The sequence below is a fragment of the Lachancea thermotolerans genome (genome assembly GCF_000142805.1).
Source record: "Lachancea thermotolerans CBS 6340 chromosome D complete sequence".
NCBI classification, from domain to species: Eukaryota; Fungi; Ascomycota; class Saccharomycetes; order Saccharomycetales; family Saccharomycetaceae; genus Lachancea; species Lachancea thermotolerans.
Window position 1 is genome coordinate 868534 of NC_013080.1, and position 18355 is coordinate 886888.

General features: G+C 49.3%; 10 protein-coding genes and 1 non-coding gene across 11 annotated transcripts; 8 read left to right on the forward strand and 3 right to left on the reverse strand.

Annotated features, from left to right (window-relative positions):
• Positions 1 to 835: 835 nt before the first annotated feature.
• On the forward strand, positions 836 to 4267 carry KLTH0D10582g (KLTH0D10582p; the record flags this gene model as incomplete). The annotated part of the gene is made up of 1 exon (XM_002553124.1): positions 836 to 4267. One exon carries the CDS (start codon positions 836 to 838, stop codon positions 4265 to 4267), a length of 3432 nt encoding a protein of 1143 aa, XP_002553170.1.
• Positions 4268 to 4492: 225 nt separating this feature from the next.
• MCP1 (Mcp1p) lies at positions 4493 to 5344 on the reverse strand (the record flags this gene model as incomplete). The annotated part of the gene is made up of 1 exon (XM_002553125.1): positions 4493 to 5344. One exon carries the CDS (start codon positions 5342 to 5344, stop codon positions 4493 to 4495), a length of 852 nt encoding a protein of 283 aa, XP_002553171.1.
• A 141-nt stretch (positions 5345 to 5485) lies between these two features.
• On the forward strand, positions 5486 to 6490 carry SPP1 (Spp1p; the record flags this gene model as incomplete). The annotated part of the gene is made up of 1 exon (XM_002553126.1): positions 5486 to 6490. The coding sequence occupies one exon, from the start codon at positions 5486 to 5488 to the stop codon at positions 6488 to 6490; it is 1005 nt and encodes a 334-aa protein (XP_002553172.1).
• A 307-nt stretch (positions 6491 to 6797) lies between these two features.
• On the forward strand, positions 6798 to 8218 carry KLTH0D10648g (WD40 repeat domain-containing protein; the record flags this gene model as incomplete). The annotated part of the gene is made up of 2 exons (XM_002553127.1): positions 6798 to 6804; positions 6876 to 8218. The coding sequence occupies 2 exons, from the start codon at positions 6798 to 6800 to the stop codon at positions 8216 to 8218; spliced, it is 1350 nt and encodes a 449-aa protein (XP_002553173.1).
• A 720-nt stretch (positions 8219 to 8938) lies between these two features.
• MKK1 (mitogen-activated protein kinase kinase MKK1) lies at positions 8939 to 10273 on the forward strand (the record flags this gene model as incomplete). The annotated part of the gene is made up of 1 exon (XM_002553128.1): positions 8939 to 10273. One exon carries the CDS (start codon positions 8939 to 8941, stop codon positions 10271 to 10273), a length of 1335 nt encoding a protein of 444 aa, XP_002553174.1.
• A 225-nt stretch (positions 10274 to 10498) lies between these two features.
• MGE1 (mitochondrial nucleotide exchange factor MGE1) lies at positions 10499 to 11215 on the forward strand (the record flags this gene model as incomplete). Its single annotated transcript, XM_002553129.1, has 1 exon — positions 10499 to 11215. One exon carries the CDS (start codon positions 10499 to 10501, stop codon positions 11213 to 11215), a length of 717 nt encoding a protein of 238 aa, XP_002553175.1.
• A 640-nt stretch (positions 11216 to 11855) lies between these two features.
• KLTH0D10714g (KLTH0D10714p) lies at positions 11856 to 14474 on the forward strand (the record flags this gene model as incomplete). Its single annotated transcript, XM_002553130.1, has 1 exon — positions 11856 to 14474. One exon carries the CDS (start codon positions 11856 to 11858, stop codon positions 14472 to 14474), a length of 2619 nt encoding a protein of 872 aa, XP_002553176.1.
• A 246-nt stretch (positions 14475 to 14720) lies between these two features.
• KLTH0D10736g (60S ribosomal protein eL33) lies at positions 14721 to 15421 on the reverse strand (the record flags this gene model as incomplete). Its single annotated transcript, XM_002553131.1, has 2 exons — positions 14721 to 15025; positions 15403 to 15421. 2 exons carry the CDS (start codon positions 15419 to 15421, stop codon positions 14721 to 14723), a joined length of 324 nt encoding a protein of 107 aa, XP_002553177.1.
• A 759-nt stretch (positions 15422 to 16180) lies between these two features.
• On the forward strand, positions 16181 to 16590 carry SNR17. Its single transcript, XR_002432192.1, has one exon. It is a non-coding gene; the product is annotated as a U3 RNA (small nucleolar RNA).
• Positions 16591 to 16808: 218 nt separating this feature from the next.
• Positions 16809 to 17195, reverse strand: POC4 (Poc4p; the record flags this gene model as incomplete). Its single annotated transcript, XM_002553132.1, has 1 exon — positions 16809 to 17195. One exon carries the CDS (start codon positions 17193 to 17195, stop codon positions 16809 to 16811), a length of 387 nt encoding a protein of 128 aa, XP_002553178.1.
• Positions 17196 to 17421: 226 nt separating this feature from the next.
• On the forward strand, positions 17422 to 18135 carry DFR1 (dihydrofolate reductase; the record flags this gene model as incomplete). The annotated part of the gene is made up of 1 exon (XM_002553133.1): positions 17422 to 18135. One exon carries the CDS (start codon positions 17422 to 17424, stop codon positions 18133 to 18135), a length of 714 nt encoding a protein of 237 aa, XP_002553179.1.
• Positions 18136 to 18355: the final 220 nt, after the last annotated feature.

The following is an 18355-nucleotide window of genomic DNA, read 5'->3' on the forward strand; positions in this document are numbered from 1 at the left end:
ATAGCACCTCCAATTAGATCAGTTTCCGGCTTTCCGTCGGAAAGTTGGAGAGCGCTCCAGGAGAGGCAGCTTAAAGCTACGCTGCGTGCCCGAAGCCACTGATAAGAAGTTACCGGAATCGAGTCTTTTCCGTTGGAAAAATGTCTAATCTATTTCGACTCGGAAACGTGCTTTTTTCGGGTGCTCTTGTGGCAGATGCAGAACAGTTTTTTCTAAGAAGCCACACAGATGACCCCGATTGGGATCAAGTATACTAAGGCAGATGAATCCGACAAACACGAGACGCGGGACTCCGGAAAACATGGCGGGCTAGGTCACAGTTTTTTCGCCAAAGGTTTTAGAGCTTTGTTCTTTAGGGCGATATCGGACACGACGCGCATAAATGACCAAAATGGCATGGCATTCCGCAACGTGACGTGAAAGGGATTTTGTAACATAGTCTGCCAGTTCTCGGCAAAGCATCAGTGCAAGCGGCGTGTTTCCTTTTTAGCGGCTATTCGCAGCGGCGTGTTGTTCCTGAGTTTCAAGAGGAATCCAGGCTCCCCCCGTCGCTTCAAGCCGGACATTGAAGTAAACATCGTGTTGTTTCACTCCTACAAACCGCATAACATGGCTCTGCACTGCACGCTTTTCTGGGCCGTCGAGCGTTACCGCACCGTCCGGCGTGCTGCCAGGAAGCTTCCCACGTCTGCATGCCTTGAATGAACGGCGCAAGACTTTCCGTCGATAGTGACTATCCGCGTCGTCCCAACCGGTGCTCTGCGTGCTTTCTATACCTCGGAAACGTGTGCTGGGGAGCAGCGGGTGTAAAAAAGCCACGCGATGTCTCAGCTCGATGTGTAGGGTGGGCCAGGTGAACTCTGCGCGAAACAGGAGCACAATAATATGTGTGTCACCATGTACGTGCTACACTCCTATCATCGAAAATTGGCCAAACCTACTCATTACAAACCAGTGCCCATTTTTTAATGTGGAGACTCCATCATTGACTTCATCGAAACTCCTTAAGTACTGTAAGCAGCGAATGTCCAAGTCACTCGACGTTGACGTCGACGTCGACTGGCTCTACAAAGGCAAAAGAAAGGCTAAGCAGGCGCGGCGCGAGCGCTCCAACTCTGTCAGCAATGGCTCTCTGAGCCATGTCGCGGCAAATCAAGCGCCACTCCAAGATGCGGCTCCTGAGAGCCCCAAACCAAAGCCCGCGACCTCGGAAACGAAGTCTCCGCCCAGTACTCCCAAGCGGTCCTCTTCTGTGAGCGACAAGTCCAAGAAATCCCTCTTCGGCACTCTCTTCCGGAGGAACAGCCATGGCTCCGGAGATAGGCCGTCTATCCCTATTCCCCTGCCCAAAAGCCGTTCTAATTCAAACGCCAGTTCACACGCGCCTGAGAAACCCTCTGGGCATTCCAACGGCACTGGCGCTATGAACGCGGCAGTGTCTCAGTATCTGAATGAACCGTCTTCTCCTGAAGTGAAGGACCCAGCGCCTATCCACGAAGACCGCCTGGTCCTGAACCGCAACCCTCATCGGAAGTCGCTGCCAATAGAAAGCCTGGCCAAAACCCGGCTGAGGAGAGTCACATTTGCCGTTGACAAGTTCGGCATGGATCCACCGCAGCAAATTCCCAGCAGGAAACCAAAGAGGGGTAACGTTTTGGTTCCTCAGGACTTGACATGCCCCACACCTTCGATATCTGTTGGAATCACTAATACTCAGGGCAGCATCGAGCAGTCCGCTTCCCCCTTAAATGAAGAATCTAAAGAATACAAGCTAGCTGTTGAAGAGCATCGCAGAGCTTTGAAAGAGTCTGAAAAGCATCAACAGGAAGCACACTACGCTGCGCAACGCATCGCACATGAGGTTCTCAAATTTAAGGCCAAGCCCCAATCTGGTCCCTCTGTACTTCCTAGCACGTCTTCATCCCTCACTGCGACCGAGTCTCATCCTTCTAGCGCAACAAACACAGTCATTGACGACAGGGCGAGAAATTTGGAGATTGACAAGCCAATACATATGCATGAGACTCACTTCCAAGATGAAACCACTGATCCCAATGACGAAGAAGATAAGCTGACTTTGGACAAAATTTACACTCGCTGTTGCCATTTGCGCGAAATCTTGCCAATTCCCTCTACTTTGAAGCAGGTCAAAGGCAAAAGCTCTCCCTTGCAAACTTTGAAATTCTTGAACCCTCGCCCCACTCTTATTGATATACTATCGTTTTGCGACTTCATTTCCATCGTACCTGTCCACAACGTCATTTTTGATAACGTTAGTCTTAACCCTGAAATGCTAAAAAATGTCATTAGTTCCCTTGTCAGTTCAAAAGTGGTCGAGAAAATAGGCTTTAGAAATGTTGTTTTCACCTCCGAGGGCTGGAAGCTTTTGTGCAAGTTTCTCATGAGAAACAACTCATTGCTAAAGCTTGATATTTCACAAACGAAAATTAAGCCAGATCTTGACAAATCGTTATACCGAGCCAAAATGGACTGGAACTTATTTATAGACGTTTTGCAACGACGTGAAGGAAGGCCTTTGGAAGAGTTGCTCATCAACGGTGTCAAGTTTGAGGATTTTGATACATTTGTCAACCTGCTAACAACGTTCGCCTCGGAAAGATCTCAAACTAGGAAACGGTTGGGTATTGCTCAATCTGACTTGTCGGCCGAGCAGCTCAAATTCGTAATGTCTTGGGTGAGCGATTACAAGATTCAAGGTGTTGATATGGCATTTAATGATTTGAGTGATTTGGTAAAGCCTCTTGTGGGGAAGTTGTCCAGTTTGCCATTTTCTCACTTGAACTATTTCACTCTCAACAACACCAACATTATGACGGCTTATGATGCTGCTTTGCTACTACGAGCTTTGTCCAAGTTGCCAAATCTTTATTTCTTGGATTTGAGCAATTTGCCTCAGATATTCCCCGAAGTTTTCCCATATCTGAATAAGTACCTGCCCAGGATGACGAATCTAAAGAGACTACACTTGGATTCTAATGAATTCACATCAAGGGAAGTTGCCATGGTAACCAATGTTTTGCCTAAGTGCTCTGAGCTCTTGCATCTCTCTTTGCTGAATATTCCTCAGGAATCATTCACCACAGCTACATGCGCCACGGTTTATGATTGCGTGCGTCAATGTTCGAAATTAACAAACTTGGACATCGCCTACAATTGCATTCCGGAAGAAATATCCTCTCGTATTGCAATTTGCTTTATGCGCAGAATGCAAAGAGATTTTGAGCTCGACGACCTTACAAATCAAGATGATCTACTTTTTGATGGAACTCTTCTGTCTGAGACGGCTGAAAATGTCTTTGAGAAGTTGAACAACTTTGAAGACCTGGAGACAGACGCCACCAGGAGATACCTCCTCAAAAAATACTGGGAGAAATTCAACCGTGTCCATGACAGGGTACAAAGCACGATTGATGAAATGTTCGAAAAGAGAAGCGCTGGTGAATTAAACCTTCAAAGCAAAGAAAACCTGCTGCGGCTCTTGTTCCTTGAAAATAACCTTTCCAACATTTTAGATGTCCTAAAATCTTATCCTCAGGTTGCTGACGTCGCCGGTATTGAACGTAATACGCGTTCTGCAAACTCTGAAAATCTCCTTTCAGGGCTCTCCTCGGAAGCAGAAAACCAATCGCATGTCAAACCTCACTTGATGGCCACAGATTCTGGCAGGACCATTGATGTGACCACAGGTACACCTATCCTCGTCAAAACTCCTTCGCATGTTGCTCTTGTGGGCAAAAAGCAAGAGGAAGAGGAAGGTGAGTTCCATAAATGGGGATTTTTTGTCCAACAACAAAATTCCATATATCCAGATCACCATCTGAGAAATGCAGCCTATGAGTCAGCAGAAAAGCGTCCAGGTAGCGCTGCTTCATCTGCAGAGTCGCCCAAATCATCTCAACCTTCGGCTGCGAGCCAAGCTACCACTCATGCAATAATTTCTAAAATTCCATCTGGTACAGAGCTACGAGACGCTGTGATGCGTGCTAAAGGTATCAATTCGATCGAAGAGCTGATTGGAAATGTCAACCGCAACCGTGTGACTTTGGACAATATCTATGGAGTTCCTTTACATCCAATGAGCCCAGCTTTAAGCGATACAGCAGCTAGAACTACGCCAATCTCACAAGTGCTCAGGTCTAGCTCCAGTGTATCAGAAGCATCATCTGAGGATGAGGACGAGGAAAAGGTTGATGAGACATACGATAAGCTTTTGAACAGTCTGAGTAAAGTACGGTCAAATAAGTAATTTGTTTAGACTAAGCATGTGAGTTTTCATAAGCGTTTGGCGTCTCTTCACTTCTACTTGGAAATTGCTGTCTAACATGTGTAACTTGTACACTTTCCAGAGGCCCGTTCTACAACTTTAGGTCCTTTGATTAATAAATAATATATACACTTTCACATTGTTCTTAATGCACGAAGCACCAGAACCGGGAGTGCAGTTTTCACTGCGAGATGCTGAGTCTGTACATCAAAAAACTCTCCTGAGAATTTGTGGGAAGGATGAAGCCTGGAAAACAGGAGAGCTTTTCGACAGTCTCCAGAGACTGATAATGCCTGAAGTTGTCAAGAAAAGAATAAGAGTGGATAAAGACTTTCTAACATCCATCCGCCTTATCTTAGCAAAATTGCAGAATCCAGCTACTACATGGTAGCTAGCAGCCCAGATTAGCACAGACAAGGGGAGAATTCCCCCGAACCACTTAATGAATGCATTATCGTTTTGTAGAATCCACTTAGGGAAATCAATATCAATAGCTCCAAAGTCTTGCTCAAGAGGAACTTCCTTCATAATTCTGCCATGGTACCATAGAAGGGGTGTTAAAATGTAACCGGTTACAACTTGGGGGTTGTAGGCAAGTTGTTTACTGACACCAATGCAGTAGCCAGACAACCCTCCGATAAGGCCGATAGCTCGCTGTGATTCACGCTCCTTTTGGTCCTGGGGTATAGACTTACCTCTTCTTCTATGGGTCTTCCATCTCGAGAAAGAACCCCAGATGCGTAATGCTAGACCGCTAAGAACATGAGCCGTAATTGACCACTTAAGTAGAGCACTAGTAAATCCAGGCAAAATAGCTCGCACCATCATGAGGACGTCATTTGGCGCACTCTCTGGAGAGATGGCAGGTACGACTAGGGTGTTAACCGCGTGCAAAGGGAAATATACCATTAGGGGCCATATCGAATGTTTTTGGATTTTGCGTAGTGAAAGCCTTACGAATCGTGCATTAAGAAAATTAAGGATCCCGCTGGGCTTTTCTATACCTTCCACAGGTCTAAGGTTGCGTATTGGTTCGGGCGTGACCTCTTTGAGCCCCATTTTATTTCTTATCAGCGATGAGCGATGAGCTTTGAGAGATCATCATCAGTGCATTTTTAAATATATTTCTGTATGAAGAAACCGACATAATCAAGGAAGTTCAGAGACTTCGCAGCGAAAACCAAGTGACTTACGCTACGAATGGGCGTGCTTCCGGAATGGTGTCCGACTTACAGTTCTCGCAAGAAAGATCCAGTTACGGGTGAAGAGGTGTTTTGTATATGTAAAAAGCCGGATTCTGGGGAGCTAATGGTGGGGTGCGATGGATGCGACGATTGGTTTCATTTCTCGTGTTTGAAAATCCCACAAAAGTTCAACGAACTTGTGTTCTCATTCTTCTGTCCATATTGCCAATGCGGAATCACGGGTCCTGGTGCGTCCTCTGGGAACTTGCCCAAAACACTGTGGAGGCGAAAATGCCGACTGCCCGAATGCTACAAGCCGTGCGCGGAAAACAGCAAGTACTGTAGTGAGGACCATGCGGTGAGCTACATGTGCAACCTCATTGGTCGCGTGGAGAGCAAGGGCTTCGATGCGCAAGACGTGTTGCGGCAAATGCTCCAAAATTCGGACCTGGAGAAGTTCCAGAAAATGGGGCACGAGGGCGTACCGACACCACCGGAGGGGCTTGCACCTGGATTGTTCGAGGGTGATGCCCGGCTACGTGATCTAGAATCTCAGGCAGACAAGATACGCACGCTAACTAGGCCGGAGATTGAGCAGCAGCTCAAGAAACTTGAGGCCTACGTGGCCTGGGTAAAACGTGTCAATCATCTGCTCTTCACCTCTGCGTCCGAAGACCAGGATGGCGGTTCTAGCAGTAAGAACTCGCGGGCTCTCAAGCGCAAGAAGAAAAGTACGAAGCCAAAATCAATCTGCGGCTATCACCCGGAACTTCGTATTGTCTGTTCTGCGGAGGAGTTCGCGCCGCAGTACAACGAAAGCGAAATAGAGTTGTATTCCGTCTGTTGCAAGCTAAGATGTCCTAGGCATCTGGACTGGGCAGGTATCCAAGAGACTTCGCTTCGATTCCAACTCGAAACTTTGGAATCCTCGCTAGAACGCTTGGCGCTCTTACAAAAAATTAGGGAAGACCAACTCAAAATGCAGGTCTACAAGGAGCTATCAAAGTCTAAGCAGGCATAAATGTTGGCCGCTGCGCTCAGTGTTTTCTTTGTTTCTTCAAATCGATGCTCGTTGTGTGCTGCCCCATTCGAACCTCGCGAGAACCACAATTTAACCATAAGCGCCAAAATCACTCTATCTTAACGTGACGTTCGTCCTCCATGATTTAGGGACGTTGGATCAAATGATGGCTTTTAGAGATGGCATGACAATCAAGTGGTTCCCGATCGTTTATTCTAAGAAAAACAGCAAATATAAAGCTTTAGGACCCTCTGGGGAGCATTAACTTAAAGTCTGAACCAAACTTCGCAGTACACATTTTACAATAATGAGTGGTATGTTGCTCAATGGCTCCCCGTAATTGAGATCTCTAAGGCTAAGACACTGACTAACGCCTAACGAACAGAAGCCAAGGGCAATAAGATAAAGAACGAGGAGTTCAAGATATGGAAGAAGTCTGTGCCCTCCTTATACCAGCACATCACAACAATCAAGCCTTCGTACACTAGATTGTTCGAGGGAGCGGAGAGGATCCCTAAGGTTGTCGCCTTCACTCACAAGATCGTGCCCGACAGGGAGAAGGGTACATTCACCACATCGCTTCTCTGCTCTCAGGGCAGCGACATTTACGAGGTAGACTTCCAGCTGCCACTCGGCTTGCATTCAAACTCTGAGGCGCTCCCAGACCCTCAGTACAGCTCCGCGTTCGCTGAGATTGTTCATAGCGAAAAGCATGAGCCCAAGTGGACATACCAGGGTAATACTATCATAAAGCTGGAATATGTTGGTGGTGCTGAGGCGGATGCGGTTGCCATGACCTCCACAGGGTCGCTGGCGTGGTTCAAGGATGGCTGCAAAGTTCCTGTGTACGTAATGGAGGAGCTGGTGGGACCTGCAACCAGCTTTTCCAGAATCCACAACCAGGGATCTACCAACAACTGGATCGCCGCGGATTTCGCAGTCTCGGAAAATACAGAAACAGTCGTGAAGTCGCAGCAAAGCATGGCAACCGGCCCGGGTGAGGAGCACAGTCTGCTTAAGATCGTCGACAATTCCCAGTCACCAGGTAACCTAATTCGCACAATTTCCATTCCTGGTGTCTCCGTGACCCAGTCTATAAAGTTTCACGACAACAACATGTTCAGCACTTGCTCCGATGACAACGGAATCAGGTTTTATGACATCAGAGGTGACGGAAAGCCCCTATGGACAGTTTTTGAGCCTCATGATGGCAAGTTGACGTGCTACGACGTTTCTCCTACGTTAGAGACGCTGTTTATCACCGGTTCTGACACTGGCGTGCTAAAACTGTGGGACTTAAGGTCCGTGATCGCCTGCGAAATCGAGCAGAAGGAGCCAACCGAAATTGCGAAACTTTACCACTCCGGTGCAGATCCAGTGGCGGACGTAAGGTTCGGAATCTCCTCGCCTACAGAGGTACTTTCTGTTGGTGATAGCGGGAACGTCTACCACTGGAACCTCGAGCCTATATTCTTACGTGAGGGCGACGAAGACGACGAAATGGCTGAGTCTGAAGAGCTACAACAGCAATGCCTCGAATTCATGCATACAGGAGGTGGTAGAAGATCCTTGGGACAATCTCGTAAGAGAGAAACCGTGGCCTGGCACCCCATCGTTCAAGGCGTTGTGGGATGTGTGGATCCTGACGGTCTTCTTACTGTGTACAGAGGGCATTACGGAGCGACTGATAAGGCAAGAGCCCAGGATGAGCGGGAAGACAATGAATAAGCCTTGTAGAACGATTACTTAATAGCGTGTAGCACAAGGTGCACTATCCAGTATAACTTTATATTTTGATTGTCTAGAGTTTTTATGGTTAAATTGAAGTTGTTTTGTTTGTCGAGATGATCATTCCTCAATGTTTCATTAGACTTGACAAACATCAAATTTCATGAACGATGAAATCCATCATAATAATAAGCTAACTTCTCCAACCCCCCTATAATGAACTTGTTCACGCTGAGGCTGATGGAGTTCAGGCTCGGCTCAACGATTACGCTAGCCAAATCACGGGTACAAGCTTTACATAAATATTCACATACATCTATCAGCTGTGATTCGCAGCAAAACTACCAAGCTCTAATTAAGGCAATTTCTTGCTCTTTAGCGTTTAAAATCAAGCGCCTTCTCTATCGGGTCTTTCCTTTAGGCGGTCCTCCAATACAATTAATGGTGCTGTGACTTAGCCTCGAACTTTTGAAACTTTTCGTATTATTAAACTAATCACTTCATAAAACAACAAGCAAAGAACAAGGGACGTAACTACTTCCTCTAATACTCATAACACGGCCTATGGTCCAAAATCTGGACCCCCCTAAATCGGTCAGGAAAGCGTTTTTTCAATTCTTGCGCGAATAATTCCCACGTCGTCCTTACTGCAGCTTAATCTGCGTTAGGTTAGAAGAGCTTGTCCAAAAATTAACCACTCAAAGGTCGAACGGAACAGCGATGGCGTCAATGTTCCGACCTCCGGACTCTGCAAGGGGTAATTCTAGATCACCTAAGCTCTCTTTGCCACCCTCCCTAAAGTACAACTCCAGTGAAGCACCTTCACAGTCAGGTTCGGGGCTCACACCCGCGATCAACACCCCATGTTCCTCCTCATCTTCACAGACCCTGGTCTTCCCTCCGCCAGAAAAGCTGTCTTCTTCTTCGTCGTCCTCCATAACAACACTCAAAAAGAGGCCTGTGCCGCCACCAATCCCCAGCTTAGTGATCCCAAAAAGCGCAGGCGCTGGGACCCCCGACCGAAGCCCCTTTGCGGACTCCTTCGAAAAGTTGCGGATAGACAACTCTGAAATAAGTGGGAGCGCAAGCGCGTCACCTTCTGCTGTGTCACCAGCCCCTCCCAACCCGATCGCAGACGTTCACGAACTGGGCGAGGAAACTTGGCAATCTGGCATTGTCAAGGATCACGTCGTGACAATGGGTATTTTGGGAGAAGGGGCTGGAGGATCTGTGACGAAGTGTAGACTAAAGTACGGGACTAAGGTGTTTGCCCTGAAAACAATCACAACAGTGAACTCAGACGCAGAAACGCAGAAACAGGTACTTCGGGAGCTCCAGTTTAATAGAACATGCAAATCTGAGTACATTGTACGCTACTACGGAATGTTTGCAGATGGATCTAGCTCCTCAATCTACATCGCCATGGAATATATGGGCGGAAAGTCTCTTCACGCCATTTACAAGCACCTTCTGGACAGGGGTGGCAGAATAAGCGAAAAAGTTCTTGGAAAAGTTGCCGAAAGCGTCCTCAAGGGGCTTTCTTATCTTCAAGAACGCAAGATTATACACAGAGACATTAAACCACAGAACATCCTTCTAAATGAAGTTGGTCAAGTTAAATTGTGCGATTTTGGCGTTAGCGGCGAGGCAGTCAACTCACTAGCTACTACATTTACGGGAACATCTTTCTACATGGCCCCGGAAAGGATACAAGGTCAGCCCTATAGTGTGACCAGTGACGTGTGGTCCTTGGGGCTCACACTTCTTGAGGTCGCCCAGGGCCAATTTCCCTTTGGCTCTGACAAGATGGCAGCTAACATGCCACCCATAGAACTGCTCATGCTGATTCTAACATTTACGCCCGAACTAAACGATATACCGGAATCCAATGTAACATGGAGCAAGTCCTTTAAGTCCTTCATTCAGTATTGTCTTAACAAGGAACCTCGCGAAAGGCCTTCTCCCAGACAAATGCTGCGACATCCCTGGATTCAGGGGCATATGAAGAAGCCTTGCAACATGCATAAATTTATAACTAAGTGTTGGGAGGAATAGAGAGAGCCAACTCGTACTGCAATAGATACCCCGCCACGCTTGTCCATAATGAATCTAAGACTTAGCACTTTCACTATCAACGAACACCTTGAAAATTTTAAAAATCATAAGGTACAAGTTTCTGACTGACGTTGAATTTCGCCTTTATAAATGACCTTAACATCCAACGCGAACTAACTTTTAGTGGCAAAACAAGCGCTAGAAAGTTTATAGTGTTTGATAAAGATGAGATTGCTAACATCTAACATTCCAAAGATGGTCGTCAGGCCTACCATGGGCGCTAGACTTTGTACCCGTATGACTGCGAGGCCAGCAACGATGACAAAGTTCCAAACACCAACTCTCGGTATGAGATTCTACTCTGATGCTGCCAAGCAAAGTGAAGCCGCAGAGAATGCTGAGGGCGCACAGGAAGAGTCCCCTAAAGGGCCCGCGAGTGAGGAGCAAAAGAAGGTCCAGGAGCTGGAGGAGAAACTGGCTGTCAAAGACAAAGAAGCGGCAGAATACAAGGACCGTTTGCTAAGGTCCGTGGCTGATTTCAGAAACCTGCAAGAGGTCACGAAGAAGGACATACAGAAGGCTAAGGATTACGCTTTACAAAAGTTTGCGAAGGACTTATTGGACTCGGTCGACAATTTCGGCCACGCCTTGAACGCCTTTAAACCAGAGTCCACTCAGCAGTCGACCGAGCTCTCTGAGTTGTACACCGGTGTCAAGATGACTAAAGACATTTTTGAGAAAACATTGAAGAAGCACGGCATCGAGAAAATTGACCCTATGGGCGAGACCTTTGACCCCAACAGGCATGAAGCCACCTTTGAACTCCCTAACCCAGAGAAGCAACCCGGCACTGTTTTCCACGTGCAGCAAGTGGGATTCACCCTGAACAACAGAGTCATCAGACCTGCGAAGGTGGGCATTGTCAAGGACCCTGCCAACTAGGCTTAAAGCCTCCGCACGCTAGTGCCCCACTCATCGTAATGACAACAACGTTTAAGAGACCCTGCTAACGACCCAAGATCCGACCCTTACGAGTCTTTTCTATGTATATCTTGTAAATACCAAGAAAATCGAAAGAACAAGTTCTTGCCAACAGAACGCGAACTTGGCAACATAGGTACGCTTGCCGCTGCTATACATATCGGGATCTTTAGAGATCTTCTGGAGCTGCGTGAATACGTCAGAGCCGCCCTAAGAGATCTGGGGAAGCATCAATTGAGGGGCAGACCTGGACGGTTCAAGTAACCGAAGGAACCGTGGCGCGTGATGCGATTGTTCTGAAACCAGAAACGTAAACAAAGCTTGTTGATCTTTCGAAGAAGCACCGTATTGACAAAACTTGGAGACCATTCCTATAAAGACTCCCTTGTTGCGGGAGCTGTCATCGTTGTGTGTTCAAAGGGCGCTCGGTTTTTGCACAGTCAGCGAGACGGCGTAGTACAGGTTCAGAGGAACCAAATTCAGTCTTCGAGGAAAGACTGAACCATCCGAGGGAAAGCGCGGTTTTAAAGCTACTATAGGCTTGGCCCGGAAAGCAGACCCCTGCTTTATTGTTGTACGATATTGTTGTGTGCTAAAGTTGATGACTTCCGTCCCGCAGCGCCACACGTACTATGGAGCACCCACTTCAAGCTACACCCAATCCCGCCAGTCTGCAAGCTACAGTTCGCAAAAGCGCAAGCATGTAACTTTCGGCCCATATATTGTGGGATCGACGCTTGGAGAGGGTGAGTTTGGAAAGGTGAAGATGGGGTGGTCTAAAACCTCGAGCTCATCGATGGACGTACCAAAGCAAGTGGCTATCAAGCTAATCAGGAGAGACACAATACCAAAGAACTCGGAGAAAGAAGTCAAGATTTACCGCGAAATCAATGCCCTAAAGCACTTGAACCACCCCAATATTGTACGGCTGGAAGAGGTACTGCAAAACTCAAAATACATTGGGATCGTCCTCGAATATGCTTCAGGTGGAGAATTTTACAAATACATCCAAAAGAAGAGGAGGCTGAAAGAAAGCGCTGCTTGTAGACTTTTTGCGCAATTGATCAGCGGCGTGTATTACATGCACTCTAAGGGCTTGGTCCATAGGGATCTTAAGCTCGAGAATCTGCTTTTGGATAAAAACGAGAACCTCCTGATAACAGATTTTGGTTTTGTCAATGAGTTCTTACCAGAAAACGAGCTCATGAAGACGTCGTGTGGCTCGCCATGCTATGCGGCACCCGAGTTGGTGGTCACAGCTAGGCCCTACGAGGCCCGCAAGGCAGACATATGGTCATGTGGAGTTATCATGTACGCTATGTTAGCTGGTTATCTTCCCTGGGACGACGATCCCGAAAACCCCGACGGTGATGACATTGGCAAACTTTACCGCTACATCACTAGGACGCCGCTTAAGTTTCCCGATTACATTGCCCCTGTACCAAGAGATCTGTTACGAGCAATACTCGTTGCTGACCCCAAGAAAAGAATAACAATCGCACAGACTTTGCATCATCAGTGGCTTCAACCGCATCTTCCATTTTTGAGTGTCATGCCTGAAGAATGGGACCACGTTTCCAAGAACCAGGAGCTCCTGAGGCAGCCTCCTCAAAAGGGCGAAGCCGTCAACTCAGCGAGGCCGCGTTCCAACTGCTCTGTGTCTTCGACAAACTCAAAGGGAGAAAAACGCAATTCGTTGATCATGGATTCCTCGTTGTATTCACAGCCAGTACCACCGCAGCAATCTCAATCACACGCGGTCGCAATGCCATCCTCTCCATCTCCTAGGTTGCGCCAATCCCCCGTAAAGAGTAATAATCGCCACAGTCGTAGTAATTCGGCAGCATCCATTGCATTACAAGCTGTTGTAGATGCAGAGCGGGAATACCACGCTACACATCCCCCATTCACAAGCTCTGCGTCCACATCAGCGCTCCAATTCGAAGTATCTCCACACAGCACATCCCCTAGACTGTACACGTTTTCACCAACAAAGGCTAATCAGAACACAGTAACATCTTTGCGGGACAGTGTCATAATAGAAACCAGTCCTCAAAAGGGCTCTGGCGCATTTTTGATTGCATCTTCTTTAAAGGAATCGCCAAACGGTACAGGATTACCGGAGGCATCTAGCGTTCCAACCACATCTGGCTTCAAGGCCCCGCTTGCAGTGAAGGCTCAAGTGCCTCATCATGGCACTCACAACTTGGCTCTACACCGCAGACCGCGTCCAACATCGTATCACCCAGCATCTTGTTCAACCTTTGGCGATACTAGCCAGGCACCAACCTCGCAACCCGCTGTCAGCGGAGAAGCTACCACAGGGCATACGCAAGCTAATATCGGCAAAAGCACATCACAAGGAATTATGCATCGAGACTCTTTCAGCATGAATAAACCTTTCGTAGACATGCAAATAGTGGCAGGAGACCTAATCAAATCGGGGGGCGATGGTGACACTGTGGCCAAGAAAATACACGACCAGGTGGAGGACGCGGATCATAGAGTTGATCTTTCGAGACAGAGAAGACAAAGCCAGCGATACAGTGTTGTCTATGACAAGCTTTTTGGAGTTGCTCAACAATCGGAAGACAATGCCGTAGAGGACGCCGGGCCGGGAGGAAGTACGGTTGAGCGCGGTGCGTCAGGCACATCAGTTAAGCGTGACAAGAAGAGATTTAGTATAATGTCAATTTACAGCCCGTCAAGGTCCAGCGTTGATAGCGGAAGCCCCAAGAACGAGGATAAGCATAAAAGAACAGGCAGTGAGAACAATCCGAGCGGAAGCTCCAAAAGGACACCGTCAAGGCAGGAGTCATTAGTCAACGATCAAGCAGACACATCGCGGAAAAGCTCCGCGGCCAAAAAGCCGGAGCCAACGAAGCAAGCTTCGACGTTGAAGGAAGTCAAGGCAGACGCATCGCGGAAGACTTCGAACCCGATAAGCAAACAGGAGTCGTTGGGGCAGAGCTCAGTACATGGAGATGGCAAGGCGGAGGCTAGAGCGGAACCCGAGGCGAATAAGAAGAACCCAACGGTTCAGCGGAGTGCGTCATTGAAGAAGGCCGCGAAGCCGACCCAAACCCGAAAGAAAGTGAACCGCAGTTCAGTGATGGTGTCGTCCGTGGCGGCCGGCAGCACTGAGAACGCGCGCCCCCGCGAACAATCTACTGCCAAGCGGGTTATCGACTTTTTCAAGAGAAGAAGCATGCGGTTGTAACAATCGCGCATGCGCAACATTGGGCATATAGTTATAAGCGTCAATACAAAGAACGGTAATATGTAGTTTTGAAGATCCTAGCACGAGGTATGGATGTGGGGGGCGTGCGCGCGCGCGAACGCCAGGAGAGAACGCGTGAACTTAATAAAACTTAATCCGGATGCAAAACCCAACTTTGAATTTATGTTATAGTTGCATTAGTTATAAAAGCGAGGTACTTATACAGAGCGCGTATTTTAACATTGCTTAGATGTTAGATGGGTACAAGAAGATTCTGACGGAAGCACCGAAAGTCTTGGCTGGCAAGTTGGATCTGAAAGTGGCTCTAACGACGCCGGAGTTACCGTGGGTTCTGTTGATCTTACCCCAGATGACTCTGATCTTGGAACCTCTGATCTCCTTGGAGGCTCTGTAGACGTAGGCAACACGCTTACCCAAGTAGAACTTAGCGTCCTCTGGGGTGGCAACGCCCTCGATCTTGACCAAGGAGACGTTTGGGTTGTTGGTCTTCTTGGATCTCTGGTAGGACAGGTGCTTACCTTTGACGTACACTGCGGAGGAGGGTTAGTAAGGGGGAAATTAGTGCCGGATAGGGCCGGACGTGGGATACAAGACGCTTCGAAGGGGAGGGCCGGTGCTGCGAAAACGCGCGGCTTGGAGAGCCCCGTTCTTGCGCCCGTTTGCCTGCTCCGCGGACTGCTGGAGCTCCACTCGCCGCACGCGTCGGGCGCGGCAACTTTCGGTTTTCTGCTTGCTGTGCTCTCACGTTCTCACGCTTCGAAATTCACCGTTCTCGCACATCCAAGTATCGCACACTGCTCGTGCTCGCCGCTCGTGCTCACCGCTCGCACCGCTCGCGCGCGCTTCTCGCACATCCGCGTCTCGCATATCCACGTCTCGCGCCTGTCACGCTCGTCATTTCACATACATCTGTGGGATTCAGCCATTGTTGTTTATCTGTGTTGAGCTCTTCGAACGTATGATCAAACACCAATGTGGCATGTATCCATGTTATTTTGACAAAGTTCCGCTGCCTGCGACCCAAGGGAGTCTGGAGTCAACGACGGTCCCAGCCCAGCCAGGCAGAGCTGTTCCAGGCTGGCGTCGCCAGGGCGCTCCCGCCTGCGGCGGGGGCGCCCAGGCGGAGTACTGACACAGCGCGAGCCTAGCCAGACCCCGCGCCAGCCTGGAAGCGCGAGCCTAGCGGGGGCACTCCCTGGGAGGATTGAGCCCAAGCGTGGGAAGCGCTGGCTAGGCTGGGTGGCGGGGAGACGGGCGCACGGCGGCGTCTGCGTCACTACGGCGCGAAGGCTGGAGAAAGCTCTTGAGAAGATGCGGAGATGATAGTTTTTGACAGCATCACTCCAGGTGTATGGGCGTGGAGAAAGGTGTACGGGCGACAGTCATATATCAAATGACGAACACGTGACGACGAGTCGATGACGTTATCCAAGATTTACCCGCACATGTGGTCCACATGTGACGTACACTGTTACCCGTCCGTTAGGGCTGCGTGCTCCAAGCCCTAGCCATGCGGTTTTCCCGTTGCCCGTCTGGAATTGCTTTTTAAACCAAGCCCTAACCGTGCAGGGTGCGGCGAAGGGCGGGCGACGAATGGGTGGCGGCTCGCCAGGAAAAAAGTATAAAAAGGCAGGGTGTGAATTAGTATTCTTCAACTTCTCCTCTTCTCTTCTTCTTAAAAAATTGTCGACGTACTTCAGTATGCATTCTCCCCTACTAGCTGATCTTAACCGATCCAGCAATGATCCCGCTTTCCAAGTTGGATTCCCAAAGTTCCTTTTCACTAACACCTGCCACAGTAGGATCATTTCTATAGGAATCGTCACTCTTTGACTCTTCAAAAGAGCCACTGAATCCAACTTGGTTGATGAGTCGCAGAACCTTTGCACCCTAGAGTGAGACCAAAGATGTTTCCCTAGCTTGGTCCACAGTCCTCAGCGGCTTGGCCATCTACCTGCATTTTTGTTTTGCCTTTTGCTTTTGCGCAGCAGCCTTCGGGCAGCAGTGCTTCAAAGAGGCGCGATGATCTTGGCCCTGTCCGTGCACTTCCTCGTGAAGGGATGGATATCTGGGTGGGTGCGAACGGCAGTCTGACAAGTTATTTTTTTATTTTTTTCTAGATCGCGCTCCCAAAGGCTTGGGATGTGACTTAGAATGCGAAGTAGAAAGACCCTACTCCTCGAGTGTATAGAACATAAAGAGTCTCCCCTTGAGACGCCGTTGCCCTTGTGCCATCGGTCCTGTTCTCTGCTGTACGTCTGATGTCAGCTCATGCAATTACTATTTACGTCGTATACCTTGTCTAGCTCTCGCTCACTGCGCCGCGCGTTCGACCAGCTTCACGCACTCTCGGCACAGAAGCAGCTGGTCAAGTGCAAGCGTCCCCGCACCGCCGTCGCCGGCCACGCCCAGATAGCACGGCCTGCTGCTCTTTTTTGCACACAGCTTCGCGATCCGCGTCGCGGTCTCCCGCACCGTATCGTCCACTGTGTCGACCAGGACCGTGGAGTACACGTCTCGGGCCGTGCCGATCGCGTAGACGTACGCCATCAGCGACTGCGCGGCCGGGTTCGCGCCCGTCGAGACCACCATGCTGATGGGGCTCTTGGGCGTGTCGATTTCAGGCTCGGGCGCCGACACCAAAACGTGAAACGGTGACCCCAGCGGGTTCTCAATCGTGTGTTGCGTCGTCTTGACCATGTTCCAATATGCGGTAGACCTGTGCAGACGCGTTTCGTGTCCGGTTCTGCGTGCTCTTCGCCTCTTCAGAGTGTATATCAGACCTTTAATTTACATTTTTCACCAGCTAGAAAACCTATATAATGTTCGGTAGTGCACCGGACCAAAATCCTACGCGCGCACTCGAGACTCGCATCCCGCCGCCTGCCACAAGCCATCCGCTCCCCACAATCAACACCCATTCGCAATGGCACTGAACAGACCGCCCATCGTCACTATCGTCGCGTGTCTGATGCCCGAGATGGGCATCGGCTACAACGGCAAGCTTCCCTGGAGGCTTAAGCAGGAGATGGCCTACTTCCGGCAGGTCACCAGCGCGACCTTCGCAGACGGCAAGCGCAATGCGGTGATCATGGGCCGCAAGACGTGGGAGTCAATACCGCCAAAATTCAGGCCGCTCCCGGACCGCGTCAACGTCGTTGTCTCACGTCAGTTTGCAGAGGATCTTGCGCCTGCGCAGAGCAGCGCGCCCGGCAGCAAGCTCAGCAGCCACGCTGGCGCTGCCGCGCCGGCGTCCCCCGCGCTGTGGCTCAGCAATTCGCTCACCCGCTGTCTCGACCTGCTTCCGCAGCGCGTGCCAGACCTTGAGCGTATCTACGTGATTGGCGGCGCCGAGATCTACGCCCAGAGCAACAGCCTGTGTGACTACATGCTCATCACCAAAATAGAACCCGAATCCGCGACCGAAAGGCCGCCCATGGATGCTTTCCTTGACACTCAATCTATCCATGCCCTGTTCCAGCACGACCAAAGTTTGCCTTCCTTCCTACCGCCCGCCGTGAGTCTTCCCGCAGACCCCTACATCAGCGAGAATGGCTATCGCTACAATTTCGCACTTTACAGGCGCCGCAGTGAACCAAAAACAGATCTGAAAACTAAAGAATGTGCGCCTCAGAAATGAGCAGCTAAGCTAACGTCTCACAGCGCTCTAGCACCACTGCAACTGTCTGCAACCGTCGCTGTCACTGGCCTCTACTTAGGTGTCCCCGCATACGAACCGGGCAAATTTTTTTCTTGACGTCTTGAACTATTGTTCCCTCAAGCTTTAATAATAATCCCTCCGAATTCCTACCAGGTTGAGATTGAAGGATTTGGTTGAACGAGAAGTTCAGTGCAACTTT